Consider the following 14,078-nt stretch of genomic DNA (forward strand, 5'->3'; position numbering starts at 1 on the left):
AGCTTTTTGGCTTTAGAGCTATGAAAATTTACTTTGATGCAACAGAAAATAACTCCCATTGTTTAAAATAACATGATAAAATTAACAACAAAAGGGTAGCTTATGCTGAATGCTGAGGGCTCACACGTGTAATCCTAGCTACTCAGGAGGCTGAGATCTGAGGATCATGGTTCAAAACCACTCCAGGCAGGAAAGTCTGTGAGACTCTGACTTTCAATTAACCACCAAAAAGCCAGAAGTGGGGCTGTGGCTCAAGTGATAGAGTTGTTAATTAGCCTTGGACAAAAAAGCTTAGGGACAGTGCCCAGGACCTAAGTTCAAGCCTCAGGACTTGCACTCGCATGCACACGCACACAAACACACACACATGCATGCACACACACACATGCATGCACGCACACAGAGTAGCTTAATACCAGAATTATGTTTACCATGAAGGGAAAAATATCAGAACATTAAGTGAGTTAAATTTATGCAGAGCATAGTTAATAGCATAAAGCTTTCACTGTGAGTTGAATTCCTTTAGTTGTCCTAACAGAACACCATAGAATCATAATTTAGAACGCTTATTTGATTCTGCACAAGTAGCAAAGTTACCTTGGAAAGCATTCATAAAATTCCTAACCAGCCAGGTGCAGGTGGCTCATGCTCGTAATCTTAGCTACTCAGGAGGCTGAGAGCTGAAGCTAAAGGTTTGAAGCTAACCTGGGCAGACAAATCTGAGAGATTCTTAATCTCTAATTAACCAGCATAATGCTGGAAGCAGGAATATAGTACAAGTGACACAGCTAGTCTAGCTTTGAGTGAAAAAGCTAACCCAGAACTCTATGCCTTGAGTTAAGATCCAATATCAGCATAAATAAACAAATAAATGTTAGCCATTATCATGAGGCCATGGAATGCCCTGGGTTTGGGAGCCAAACATCATGGTAAATCTTGGCTCTACATTTGCTCAAGTGAGCCCTCTTGAGACTGCTCCTCATATAAACATGGGGACAGTCATGCCTGTCCCCCTGGGTAGCTGGTAGTGGCTTCACAAGGTTTGGTACAGTGGTACCATGGTATGGTACAATCGTACAATGCTCCTTCTGACCTGAAGTATACAGGACTCAATAATTGAGGGGGTGTTGATGTTGTTATTGCACTGGAATATGCATCTTGGATTGTCTGAATACAGAATTGAATCGAACATAGTGAATATTTATAATGATCTAGTGGTGGGGGGAGGGAGGAGTTGGGGAGGTGGGTGTGGGAAGGGATGGTAGAGGAAAAACAAAGAAGGAGGAAACAATGCTTGATAGGAAATGTGTTCATTACCTTACTCTTGTAACTGTAAACCCTCTGTACAGTATCTTTATAATAAAATATATATATTAAAATGATCTATTGGTGCTGGATATTGCTATGAGTGCTTTATCTTGCATTTAAGGGGCTGATAATATGGTGAGAAAGAGATACAAATTGATAATGACCCAGCTTAGATCAGAAGAGGTAAAGTAATTGAACTTGTCACAGAGAAGTGACATGATAGCAGCGTATCTAGGCTGAGTCCTTGGCCTCTCTTGGCTTCCAAGTTAATGTCACTTGGAGAGGTTGCAAAAAGCTTTTCAGATGGGGTGGCCTTTGAACCTCATCTCTAATTCATTTTAGGACCTTACTCATGGAGCTTGAAGGAGATTATCATTTGAATGGCTATATTTGAAACTTTTTTAAAAAAAGATATGATCATTTATATTTATTTTTTGCTAGTCCTAGGGCTTGAAGTCAGGGCCTGGTGCTGTCCCTGAGCTCCTGCTCAAGGCTAGCATTCTACCACTTGAGCCACAGCTCCACTTCTGGCTTTTTGTTGTTGTTGTTTATTGGAGATAAGAGTTGCCTGGGCAGAAATGTCTGAACATTACTACCCAGGCTGGCTTTGAACCCCTATCCTCAGGTTACAGGCACCTAGCTGATCATTCCTATTTTTCATCAAGAGCTAAGAACAGGGCCTGGGAATGTGGCTCAATGGTATATACAGTGCTTTCCTAGCATGTACAAGGCCCTAGGTCTAATCCCCAGCTCCCTGCCCCCCCAAAAAAAGAAAGAAAAGAGAGGGAGATGAGGAGGGCCGAAAAATGACTGGGAAGCAACAATGAGTGGGATTTGAATGGTTGAGGTTTAAGTAGGACTTGGGTCAAATCCACCAATGTCTTTGATATTTTGACTTCATGGGAGCTGCTTCTCTGATTACTGGTCACTGGCCACAGCGACTGGAAAACTGCGTTTGCTTCTTTTCAGGTAGCAACCGTGACAGAAGCTCTTGATGTTCTGTGTCCTGGTGGCCCTATACAAAGCTATTATCCCTTGACATTTATCCAGGTGAAACAGGTAGGCCTTCAAAGATACACCCCACCTTTTTTCTACTGTGCTTTGAAGATGGGCCAAAACATTATTGGTTCAACTGATTCAAAGCTCAGGAACCATCTCTCCAGGCCGTGAGCCTGAGGCTGGCACAGTGGGTGATTTTTCTATATTTCCTCTTGTTTCTTCCTGTCACTTGGCTTGCTTCACACACCTGTGGGAGTTACAGATTGAGTGCACCAATTGATCTAATAAATAAATCCCTAGTACTGGACATGGAACACACCATTTTAATACTTAACAAGATGATTCGCTTGTCTGGTTTTAGTTTGCTCAATAGTATAGGGACTAGATTCTTGGACTGGATTTTTTCTTTTTGAAAAGAACAGAGCATATTTTGGTTTTTAGTGTCTATAGTTTTGCATAGGTTTAATCTCTAGGCACTGGCCTCATATTTGTTTAGAAGCTTTTCACAACTTTTTATTCTGATGAAAAGGATTGGGGTTTGGAGCTAGCCAGGGCAGACAAACTCAGGAGACTTTCATTTTGAAGGAACCAGCAAGAAGGCAGAACTAGAGACATGGCTCAAGTGGTAGAACACCAATGATGAGTAAAAAAGTCAAGCAAGGATGAGAGGCCCTGAGTTCAAACCCATGTACTGGCACCACAAAAAAGATCAGGCTGGAGGCATGGCTTAAGTAGTAGAGCACCAGCCATGAGCAAGCAAACCAAGCAAGCTGAAGCCCTGAGTTTAAACTCTGGTACTGGCAAAGTAGTAAGTAATTAAAAATGAAAATAAATTTTAGATTAATACTACCCATTTATCTAATAACATTTTGTATTGTGTTCAAATATCTTTAGTCATGACAGTAGTACCTTTCTAATTCTTTGCTCAATCCAGTTTCCAACCCATGGCATTTATTTATAATCCTTCTTTGAACTTCTCTCATCTGACACTTCCTCTATCTCTGTTACAACCTGTATATTTGTGAATAGTTTGGGCTGTTTGTAGACTGCCCCTCACTAATTAGGCTCACAACAGAAGAGACATGTTCTCCTCAGGGCCTGATCCTCGATGCCTGTGGGGTCCCTGGACCCTGTTGCCCTGTCAAGAATGATCACAGTGCTGTAGTCTTAACCCATTTTGTGAAGTGTCTGATTTTCTATGGAGATTCCTTTCAGCAAGCAATGTGACATAGTAACAGCACGTTTACTCTTAGTGTAGTTTTTGTATACTGTAATTATTTTCACTCTCATGCTTTTATTCCAACATGTGTGTGCACGCACATGTGTGTGTACACGTGCATGTGCTTTTGGCCCTGGCTATGAGCCCCACTGAGGCTGGGAAAGGGATGGGCTCTGATCAGTTTTCCTCCCTCCCTCCCTCCCTCCCTTCTTTCCTTCCTTCCTTGTCCCCCGCCAATACTGAGGTTTTAACTCAGGGTCTTTTTCTGCACGAGGCTGGTGCTCTACCACTTGAGCCAAACCATTTCCAGCTTTTGGGTGGTTAATTGGAGATAGGAATCTGGTCACCAGGGCTGAGCTCTCTCTTGTGTTCAGTACATTGAATAGTGCTATCCTCTGTGCACATACATTTATATTGGCCCTGGGGACAAGTTCTCAGTCCTGGTACACACTGCCTATACATGTGTGTACATCAGTAGAATGGCACTTATTTCCGCTTTCCAGGGTCATGGAGCAGTCCTGACAAAACATGGACACTGCTCTTGGAGCCTGGGGAGAGAGCTCTAGGTCAACGAGTGGTCACTTGAGCCATTGTCCTTAGCCCTTTCTTCCTGATCTGACCTCGGGCTCCTATAGCACTCTGGCATTGGCATCCTGAGCCCTGGCTCTTTCAGTTCTAGGACAAGTTCAAACAATACTTATTTCCAACGAACCTGTGGAGTTCCAGGGTTCAGTAGTGGGGCCCAGCTTAGTGACTCCTCCTCATCTCTTGAGGCTGAGCCTTCCTCAGCCACCTGACTAAGAACCCCCCCAACTTCTGCTTCCTCCTAAAAGCCCTGCACACTTTTCCTCAGCCTCAGAGGTGGCACCCCACCTTTGATTTATGTCTATAAAATATAAGTACAATGAGCTGGGAAAATGGCTTCGTGGTAAAGTGCTTGCCTAGCATGTGTGAAGCCCTGGGTTCCATTCCTTGGTACCATATCAACAGAAAAAGCTAGAAGTGGTGCTGTGGCTCCAGTGGTAGAATGCTAGCCTTGAGCAAAAGAGGCTCAGGGACAGTGCCCAGGCCCTGAATTCAAGCCCCAGGACTGGCAAGAAAAAAAAAAGATATAAAAAAGGTAGGCAGATGCTTGGGATGGTAGGGCAGAAACTGGTGCTTGAAGAACATGGCGTGTTCTGTGGGTGTGTCTGCACAGGGCAGTGGGCTCATGCTTTCCTTGGCTCCCCCAAATAATCTTCCAACGTCAGAACCCAGCAGTGGGGACTTTGTCCCTGTTTCATGCTGGGCTTCTTTTGAGGTTCTCTTTGATAACTCCAGATTTCATTCCAGCTCAGCCTTGGTAAGATCCACAGCAAGAAGGAAACAGGCAAAGTCAGCAAGTAATTCACTGAACACTGAGCTGAGCAAAGGCTTTCCTTTAGGACCCAAAAGTCAGCATCAAAAAATAACTTTTTGATTTGGAGACAACCCTTTCCTGGTCCCCTAACTCTCTCTTTCCCTTGTACTTCCACTTTACATAGTTTCAGATTGTGTCTTGTTTGTATGATAGAGCACAGTCAGCCAGCCCTAGGACCTGGACATTGTTTTGTTTTGTTTTGTTTTTTCGGTCATGGGCTTGAACTTTGGGCATGGGCGCTGTCCTTTAGCTCAAGGCTAGCACTCTACCACTTGAGCCACAGTGCCACTTCCAGTTTTTCTGGTGATTTATTGGAGATAAGAGTCTCATGGATTTTGCTGCCCAGGCTGGCTTTGAACCACAATCCACAGATCTTAGCCTCCTGAGTTGCTAGAATTACAGGCGTGAGCCACCAATGCCTGGCAAGGACATTGGTTTTGTTGATGTTTGTCTGGCTTCTTTATTGTTAGTGGTAGTTTTTCTTGGTTTTGTTTTTGGAGTTAATGTTGGCAATTTCTGATATAGATGATCCCAGATCCTTCTGGGTAAACAATTTATGCTCCCTGGGGTTATTTTCCTACGAGGAAGAGAAATGCTTGGTAATAAGACACACCAGAGTTCCTAGAAGCTTGCTGTCAGGATAGTGATCCTATAATCAAAACTGAAGCCAAAGCCAGGCATGGTGGTTCATGCCTGTAATCCTAGCTACTTAGGAGGCTGAGAAACTGAGGATTGCAGTTCAAAGCCAGCCCGGGCAGAAAAGGCCATGAGACTCTTACCTCCAATAAACCACTCAGAAAACTGGAAGTGGTGCTGTGGCTCAAGTGGTAGAGTACTAGCCTTGAGCTGAAGAACTGAGGAATAATACCCAGGCCCAGAGTTCAAGCCCCACAACCAAAAAACAAAAAACTGAAGCCAGTTCCTTTCTTGCAGATTTGAATTTTGCTTTTCATTCTTTAAAAAAAAAATCTTTATTGTTATTATAAAGCTGATGTTCAGAGAAGTTACAGTTACATAAATCAGCTAATGAGTACATTTCTTTTTGAACAATGACACCCCTTTCCTCAGTCTCTCCCAGCTTTTCCTTCGCATCCCAAGTACAAGTTGTATACTTTATTTGCAACATAGTGTCTAGTGAGCACCGCTGCTGCATTTGTTTATCCTTTGGCTCTCCATTTCTGTGCCTCCCTTTAGGTGCCCAAAGACAGAACAAAAAGGAAAGAAAACAAAAACAGCAAAAAAGAAAAACTCGTTTTCATTTCCTGAAGTTCATTTTGATATGCTTTTCATTCTTGATGGTGTTTTGAAACATTTGTTTTCATACAAATCAGGGGAAACCAAGTTCACTTTCAATGAATAGCCAAGAGTGATGTGCTTTCCTTAAATCTCTTCCTAATCAGTACTATGGATTTGTGCTGTACCGAACCACACTTCCTGAAGATTACAGCAACGAGACGACCCTCTCCTCTTTTAATGGGGTCCACGATCGGGCCTATGTCGCTGTGGATGGGGTAAGAGCCCTGTTTCTCTGCTCACATGGGTCTGTGCAATCTGTACTTACAAAATGATGATTCACCTCTCCAGCCTCAAGCTGCCAGCCCTCTTCCTTCTGGGGTTTAGCTATATGCCATCCTGCCTATGCCCAGAAACACCCTGTGCCCATGTTAATCCTGAGACTAATTGCAGATCTACCCTGCTTCTCTGCTCCTTGGGAACAACATCTATCTACAGTCCCATTTTTATATTTGTCGTACATAATGGTCTCTGAACCGGGTGCTTCCTCCAAATCAAGAGTTACAGTCTGGCCAGATACCAGTGGCTCACATCTATAACCCTAGCTACTCAGGAGGCTGAGATCTGAGGATCAAGGTTCAAAGCCTCGGGGCAGGAAAGTCCATGAGAATCTTATCTCCAATAGCCACCCAATAAAAGCTGGATATGAAGCTGTGGCTCAGGTCAGGCAGTAGAATACTAGCCTTAGTGCGTATGCCCTAGTCCTAGTATTGACATAAGAACACAAAAAAAGTTATAATCTGGAGTTGTGCTCACATCAGGTATAACTATAAGGCACCAAGAAGCTTGGTTGTGTAACAAAATGTAGGCACATTTGAGAATATTAATTCCAGGGCTATGTGTGTTGTGACATATCTGTAATCCCAACCCTGAAGAATCTGAGGCAGGAGGATGGTGACTTTAAGGACAGTTTGGGTTACATAGCCGAGAGAGAAATGGAGACAGAGAGAGACAGAGACAGCGAGACAGAGGGAAGAGGGGAGGGAGGGAGAGAGAGACAGAGAGCGCTCCCTTTCTTATGAAACAGTCCTCTGCAAAGACACACGCAAAAAATTCCAAACCAAGAAAATTCATTCAGAGCATTTATATGTATGTGTGACTGTCCTGGGGCTTAAGCTTAGGGCTTGGGCGCTGTCCCTGAGCTCCTTTGGCTTAATGCTAGTGCTCTACCACTTGAGCCACAGCACCACTTCTGGCCTTTTCTAAGTATTTTTTATTGGTGATAAGAGTCTCATGGACTTTCCTGCCTGGGCTGGCTTCGAACCTCAGTTCTCAGATCTCAGTCTCCTGAGTAGCTAGGATTAGAGGCATCAGCCACAGAGCCTGGCATAGTTCAAAGGATTTTAAATGAAAATATATGCATTATTTTAATTTCAGTGAGAACAAGTTTCTAAAATATTATGCTGTATTTATGGTGGTTATTTCATGGTTTCCAATTTATGAATTGTCTTTGTGACTTGTAGTCAGAGTAGTGCCAGTATTTAAAAAAAAAAAAAAAAGTAACCTTTAGAGCCAGGTATACATGATTCATGCCCATAATTCTAGCTTCTCAAGAGGCTGAAGTCTGAGGATCAAGATTCAAAGCCAGCCCAGACAGACAAATCCCAGAGATTCTTATCTCTAGTTACACCAGCAGAAAGCCAGAAGTGTAGCTCATGTGTTAGAGTACCAGCTTTGAGTAAAAAAGCCAAGCTAGAGCACAAGGCCCTGAGTTCAAGCCCTACTACTAGCACGCACATGCGTGCGCGCGCACGCACACACACACACACATACACACACATACTTCCTGTAAAGAATTAGGAATATATAACTGATAAAATGCCTGTTGTTTTCCTTCATTCTGTTATGTAATTTCTGTGGTTAAGGCATCATATCAAGCATTTTGAGGTGAGAATACCCCACCTAACTTTCTGATTTTATCTCAGTTATCTGATTTTTGTCTCATTTCTCCACATTGTTTAGAAGCTATTTCTTCACAACTGACTTTTGTACTGTGCAGCCATGAAATAGTTCCTCTATTAGGAATGCTTCCCTGGAATTTTGCCTCAGTTCTGGTTTCTTCTGTGATGTTCAGGTTGGGGGCTTGCTGTCAGTGGGAAAGTGTCTGTCTAGCAAGTATAAGACCTTGCATTCAAATCCCAGCACTACTTTTACTAACAAAAACAACAACAGATGCTCAGCACAATATTCCAAGGAACTCAGCCTGGCCCTTTCTTTGCTCAGAGCTGTGTTTGGCAGTTCTGCAGTTTAGAAGACCTTGATTGGGGAAACTTGGCCCCTTAGAGTAACTTGAGCTAAGGGTTATCAACATACTCCCTACAAGTGCAGTAGCCCCCAACAGCAGGAAATGTGTGAGACTAATTACACAGGCTCCTTCTCATACCTTCCATTCTATTTTCATTTGACCTTGAACCCGTAGGTACCTCAAGGAATCCTGGAGCGAAACCAGAAGATCCTTCTTTTCATAAAGGGAAAAGCTGGAGCCACATTGGACATCCTGGTAGAGAACATGGGGCGCATAAACTATGGCAAGTCTATCAACGATTTTAAGGTAGGATGAGCAACACTGTTAGGACTGAGGCTAAAGGGTTCCTGGCATATGTCTGAATAATTGGAGAAAGTTTTATAGATTGATTTGAAAACTCATAATGCAGTCTTTGCCTCCACTTCCATTAACATAGAAGCAATTTTAATATGCTTTATATTTGTTTGTTCTTACGTTTTCTGCCTGGGCTGGCTTTGAAACTTGATCCTCCAGATCTGTCTCCTGAGTAGCTTAAGATTCCAATTGTGAACTACTGACACCCAGAAATATGTCTTATATATTTTTTATTTATTTTATTTTTTTATTTTTTGTCAGTCGTGAGGCCTGAACTCTGGGCCTGGGTGCCCTCAGCTCTTCAGCTTACCACTTGAGCCACAGCGCCACTTCTGGCTTTTTCTGCTTATGTGGTGCTAAGGAATCAATCCCAGGGCCTCATGCATGCAAGGCAAAGCGCTCTACCATGGAGCCACCTTCCCAGCCCATATGTCTTATATTTAAGCAGTACAACTTAATGGTTTTTCTTTTGTTTTCATTTGTCTTTTGTCAGTCTTGGGGGCTTAAACTCAGGGCCTGGGCACTGTCCCTGAGCTCTTTTTGCTCAAGATTAGCATTCTACCACTTTGAGCTACAGTACTACTTTTGGTTTTTGAGTGGTGAATTGGAGATAAGAGTCTCACAGGGACTTTTCTGCCCTAGCTCACCTTGAACCGTGATCCTCAAATCTCAGCCTCCTGAGTAAGCCAAGATTACAGGCATGAGCCATTGGTGCCCACCCTCAACTTAATATTTTGATATATGTATATACTATGACATGATCATCACAGTCATGCCTGGTCACAGGAGAGAGGCAGTTTCTAAGAGCACAAATTTGCCAAGCTTGATGAGTGAACCTCCCTGATTTGTTTTGCAAGCTAAATGATGAGTTATTTTGAAGAGCTCCTTTCGTTGGCAGGTGATAAGAAAGTGGAGCTTTATAAACAGTTGAATGCTTCCCTTTAGCTTGAGTGTGGTCATCCCACAGAAAGCAACGGAAGCCTCTCCACCACGTTCTTCCTCTTCCTCTGCTTTGAAAACCCACCTCGCTCATGAAAGACACTCCCTTTTCAACCCAGCATGCTGAGCATCTGGAGAGCTCAGCTGCATGGACATCTGTGACCCTTGAGTGCTGTGGACAGCCTTTTTTCTTGCTGAACTGACTCTTGCCTTTTATTCTATATCCAAGTGTCTAGTCAAAATCTGTTGTTCTAACAAATATTTCTAGCCTCATAGATTTTTGTTTAGCTTACATGGTGTCCCCACAAGGTGCTTCTGGAGGGTACAAAGACAGGATGTCTATAAGAGGAAAGAAGGCTCTTCGAAGAAACAAATGCACCCCTGGTCTAGAACAGGACAGGGACTAATTCCTGACCCTTTCGGAAGCAGCTCAGAGGCTAACCAATTACACACAAAGGCTGTGTGGTAGATGCCTTTGCCTCTATTATAAATGTCTCTCACCATCCTTGGGCTCAGCTATAATCAGGGTCTTCCCTGCCTGCCTCTCATAGGCCTTACTGACCTCTGAAGAGACTGGACTCTGTTGAGTAGTCTCTGAGTCTCCAATACCCAGCCAAAAGCCTGCCACATAGCTGCATATTGCAGTACTAAGTGTGATATACTTACCTCACTCACTAAATGGACAGTTGAAACTTGGTATCAGAAGGTATCCTGAGACAAATCTGGGACCTCATTGGGAATGAAGTTCCTCATATAAAAAGCCAAGAATGTGGGCTGGGAAGGTGGCTCAGTGGTAGAGCACTTGCCTAGCATGTATGAAGCCCTGGGTTCCATTCCTCAGCACCACATAAACGGAAAAAGGCGGAAGTGGTGATGTGGCTCAAGTGGTAGTATGCCAGCCTTGAGAAAAAGAAGCTTGGGGACAGTGCCCAGGCCCTGAGTTCAAGCCTCAGGACTGGACAAAAAAAGTGAAGAATGTGCCATTGGCACATTCTGTAAAACCCAGCTTTGGGGAAGCAAAAGCAGAAGGATCGTGAGTTTGAGGCCAGCTTAGGCTACCGAATGAGTTCCAGGCCAGCCTGAGATACATACCAAAGAGAAAAGAAGAAGAAGAAGTTAGAATCCAGGTGCCAGAGGTGTATGTCTGTAATCCTAGCTCCTTAGCAGGCTGAGATTTGGTGGATAACTGCTCACACTGAGCCTTAGCAGAAAAGTCTGTAAGGTTCCATCTCCAAAATAACCAGCAAAATTCCATGCTGGAAATGTGGCTCAAGTGCTAGCACATCAGTTGTCAACAACTGAACTGAGTGAGAACTCAAGGCTAAGGGTAAGCCTCAGTATTCTCACATAGTCCCGAGTGTAAGCTGCTGTGTGGTAACTGTTGCCAGGGACTTGCCAGCTCTTGGCTCCTTGGGACAGATAGAGAAATCCACACCAATTCTGAGGCTCACCACTATTGTCATGGCCATTCATATCCTCTTATAGACCTCAGAGTCTTCTCAACTAGTGTTTCTCACTTCACAGTGGCTGGGTGAACTCAGGTATGAGCATCCTGAGCTCAGAGGCTCCAAGACGACACTGGCTCCAGGTTCTGTGTGAGAAGCAGAGGCTTTCCCTTTTCTCGGATCCATTTGTCTTCTATTTTAACAAACACAGAGGATTAGTGAAGTGAGGCCAAGAGTTCCATGGGCTTCTCGTCTACTCTTGTGTTGACTACAGCCTCCCAAAGAGGGACATGCTGCAGTGTAGGCATACACCTCTTCCCAAGATGTGATTTGGGCCTCAAGCCAGAGCTGTGGTGCTTGTATGTGTAGTTTGTTGGTGCTTTGAATCCCAGTGTGCTTTCCGAGGGATTCGGTGCTGAATGCAGAGGCATGCAAGTCCTTTTCCTTTCCTCCCCAGCTCATGATGCTGTTTCTTCTTCATAGGGTTTAGTCTCTAACCTGACCCTTGGTGACAATATCCTCACAAACTGGACCATTTTCCCACTGGACACTGAGGATGTACTGCACAGCCGCCTAGCAGTCTGGAGAAACCATCATGCTAGCCGCCTTGATGCTGGACGCCATGTTGCTGGACGCCATGTGGCTGTCCGCCACAGTGCTGTCCACCACAGAGCTGGCCACCACAGAGCTAGCCACCACAGATCTGGCCACCATGTTGCCAAAGAGGCTCCTAGAGGCTCATCTTCATATACACTCCCGGCCTTTTATGTGGGCAACTTCTCCATTCCCCGGGGAATCCCAGACTTGCCCCAGGACACCTACATTCAGTTTCCTGGCTGGACCAAGGTATGTACCTTCATGGGAAGGGTTTCTATTTAGGCTTCAAGCATCAGATTTTTAGTTTGAGAAGGACTGGGAAGAAACATTAATGGGGTGCTTCTGTTTGAGGTGCCCGGGGTTCTCTGTGTTTGATTACCAATTCCTGAAGAATGGAATAGTAGCAGGGATGGCCTAGAGGTGACCCCTCAGCTCCATTTTCATTGATACCATCCACTGGTGAATGACAGCTTTCCTGTCATAAGCACTGCTTATGAGAACTTCTTCATCCACAAGAAAATCCAGTTCAAAAGTTAATCTGGTCCAGCAGTGACTGAAGAGTTGATTTTCTTTGTGCTCTGTTCAGCACTCCTTCCTCCATTCAGCTACACATCCTTGAGTGTCTGGTCTTAATCTGGATGAAGCCCAACTCAACTCTGTCCATTCCCCTTACTAGTCACTCCCTTGATTCTTTGAAGACATTAACTCCCCTTCCTTTACCCCTGAAAATCCTGTTTTCATCCTGCATGACCTTACAAAAATTGTCATTCGACATTTTTTTTGTCAGTAGTGGGACTTGAACTCAGGGCCTGGGTGCTGTTCCTGAGCTTTTCTACTCAAGGCTAGCACTCTACCACTTGAGCTCTACTTCCAGTTTTCTTTTTTTTTTTTTGTCAGTCATGGGGCTTAAACTCTGAACCTGAGTACTGTCCCTCAGCTCTTCAGCTCAAGACAAGCACTCTACCACTTGAGCCACAGTGCCACTTCCAGTTTTCTGGTAGTTTACTGGAGATAAGAGTCTCATGGACTTTCCTGCCCAGGCTAGCTTTGAACTGTGAGCCTCAGATATCAGCCTCCTGAGTAGCTAGCAGTAGGCATGCCACCAAAGCCCAGATACTTCCAGTTTTCTGATAGTTAATTGGAGATAAAGAGTCTCACAGACTTTCATGCTGGCTTTGAACCCTGATCCTCAGTTCTCAGCTTTCTGAGTAGCTAGGATTATAAGTGTGAACCATCAGTACCGGCCTTCAACAGATTCTTGTACTGTGGCTGCTCCGTGGCTCAGGTTCATGTCAGGTACTTAGGGAAACAATGATTAATACAACCACATGTGATCTTGCCCTTGTAAAACTTATCCTCTAATACAGAGGGTGACCTGAATCATATAGTCATCCCAATAAAATGGTAAGCCTATGATGAGTGTTAAAAGATTTAATCATTGGATTAATAATAATTGGGACATTTGACCTTGCCAAGAGTGACAGAGACAGCTTCCCTAGAAAAGTGATTCTTGACAGAGATATGAATGATGATTAGGAATTAAGAAGAAGAGGAGGGAAGGCTAGCGGTGTAGCTCAAGTGGTAGCGTGCTAGCTCAAGAAGGGGATAGAAGTATATTCAGGGAAGAGGGAACCACATCTGCAAAGGCCAGGTGGCTGGAGAGAGTGGCAAGTATAGAAAGTGCATAGAGAAAAGGCCACTTTCAAGTTTTGACTTCATATTAAGTGTTGTTGAAGTAGGAGGCTAACATGATACAATTGCGATAGAGTAAGTGCCCTGAGTTCAAATCCCAGGGCTGCCAGAAAAAGAGATTTTCATTATCCTTGTGTCTGAAATGTTTTCTAATTTCCTTTATGAATTCTTTCTTGACCCAAAAGTGCATTGTTTAGCCAGGCATGATGGCTCATATCTATACTACTAGCTACTGCGGAGGCTAAGATTGGGAGAATTGTGGTTCAAAGCCAAACTAGGTAGAGATATTCATGAGACCCCCCCTCCCCCCATCTCAATCAATAAAAAGATGGACATGGCTGCACATTCTGGTCATCCCAACTATGAGAAAAGTTAGAAATATTATGATCCAAGCTGGCCCAGGTAAAAAGTAACACCCTATTTGAAAAAGAGCTAAAATAAAAAGGACTAGGGGACATGGCTCATGGCTCAAGTAGTAGAGCACTTGACGAACAAGCAAGGAGGCCCAGGGTTCAAACCTCAGTATCTTTAAAAAAAAAAAAAATCATTTACATGTATTTGTGTTGTTCAGTCAAAACATTTTTATTG

The 14,078-nt window shown here is 43.8% G+C and overlaps 1 protein-coding gene across 1 annotated transcript in view; it reads left to right on the forward strand.

Annotated features, from left to right (window-relative positions):
• Positions 1-14,078, forward strand: part of Glb1 (galactosidase beta 1) — a 108,993-nt gene that overhangs the window by 78,486 nt on the left and 16,429 nt on the right. The window contains exons 12-15 of the mRNA XM_042666401.1: positions 2,278-2,367; positions 6,326-6,436; positions 8,638-8,769; positions 11,685-12,047. Coding sequence (XP_042522335.1) covers positions 2,278-2,367; positions 6,326-6,436; positions 8,638-8,769; positions 11,685-12,047 — 696 coding nt within the window. The remainder of the gene's footprint in view (positions 1-2,277; positions 2,368-6,325; positions 6,437-8,637; positions 8,770-11,684; positions 12,048-14,078) is intronic.

Source organism: Dipodomys spectabilis, unplaced genomic scaffold, assembly GCF_019054845.1.
Source record: "Dipodomys spectabilis isolate Male_0828 unplaced genomic scaffold, ASM1905484v1 ptg000365l, whole genome shotgun sequence".
Lineage (NCBI taxonomy): Eukaryota > Metazoa > Chordata > Mammalia > Rodentia > Heteromyidae > Dipodomys > Dipodomys spectabilis.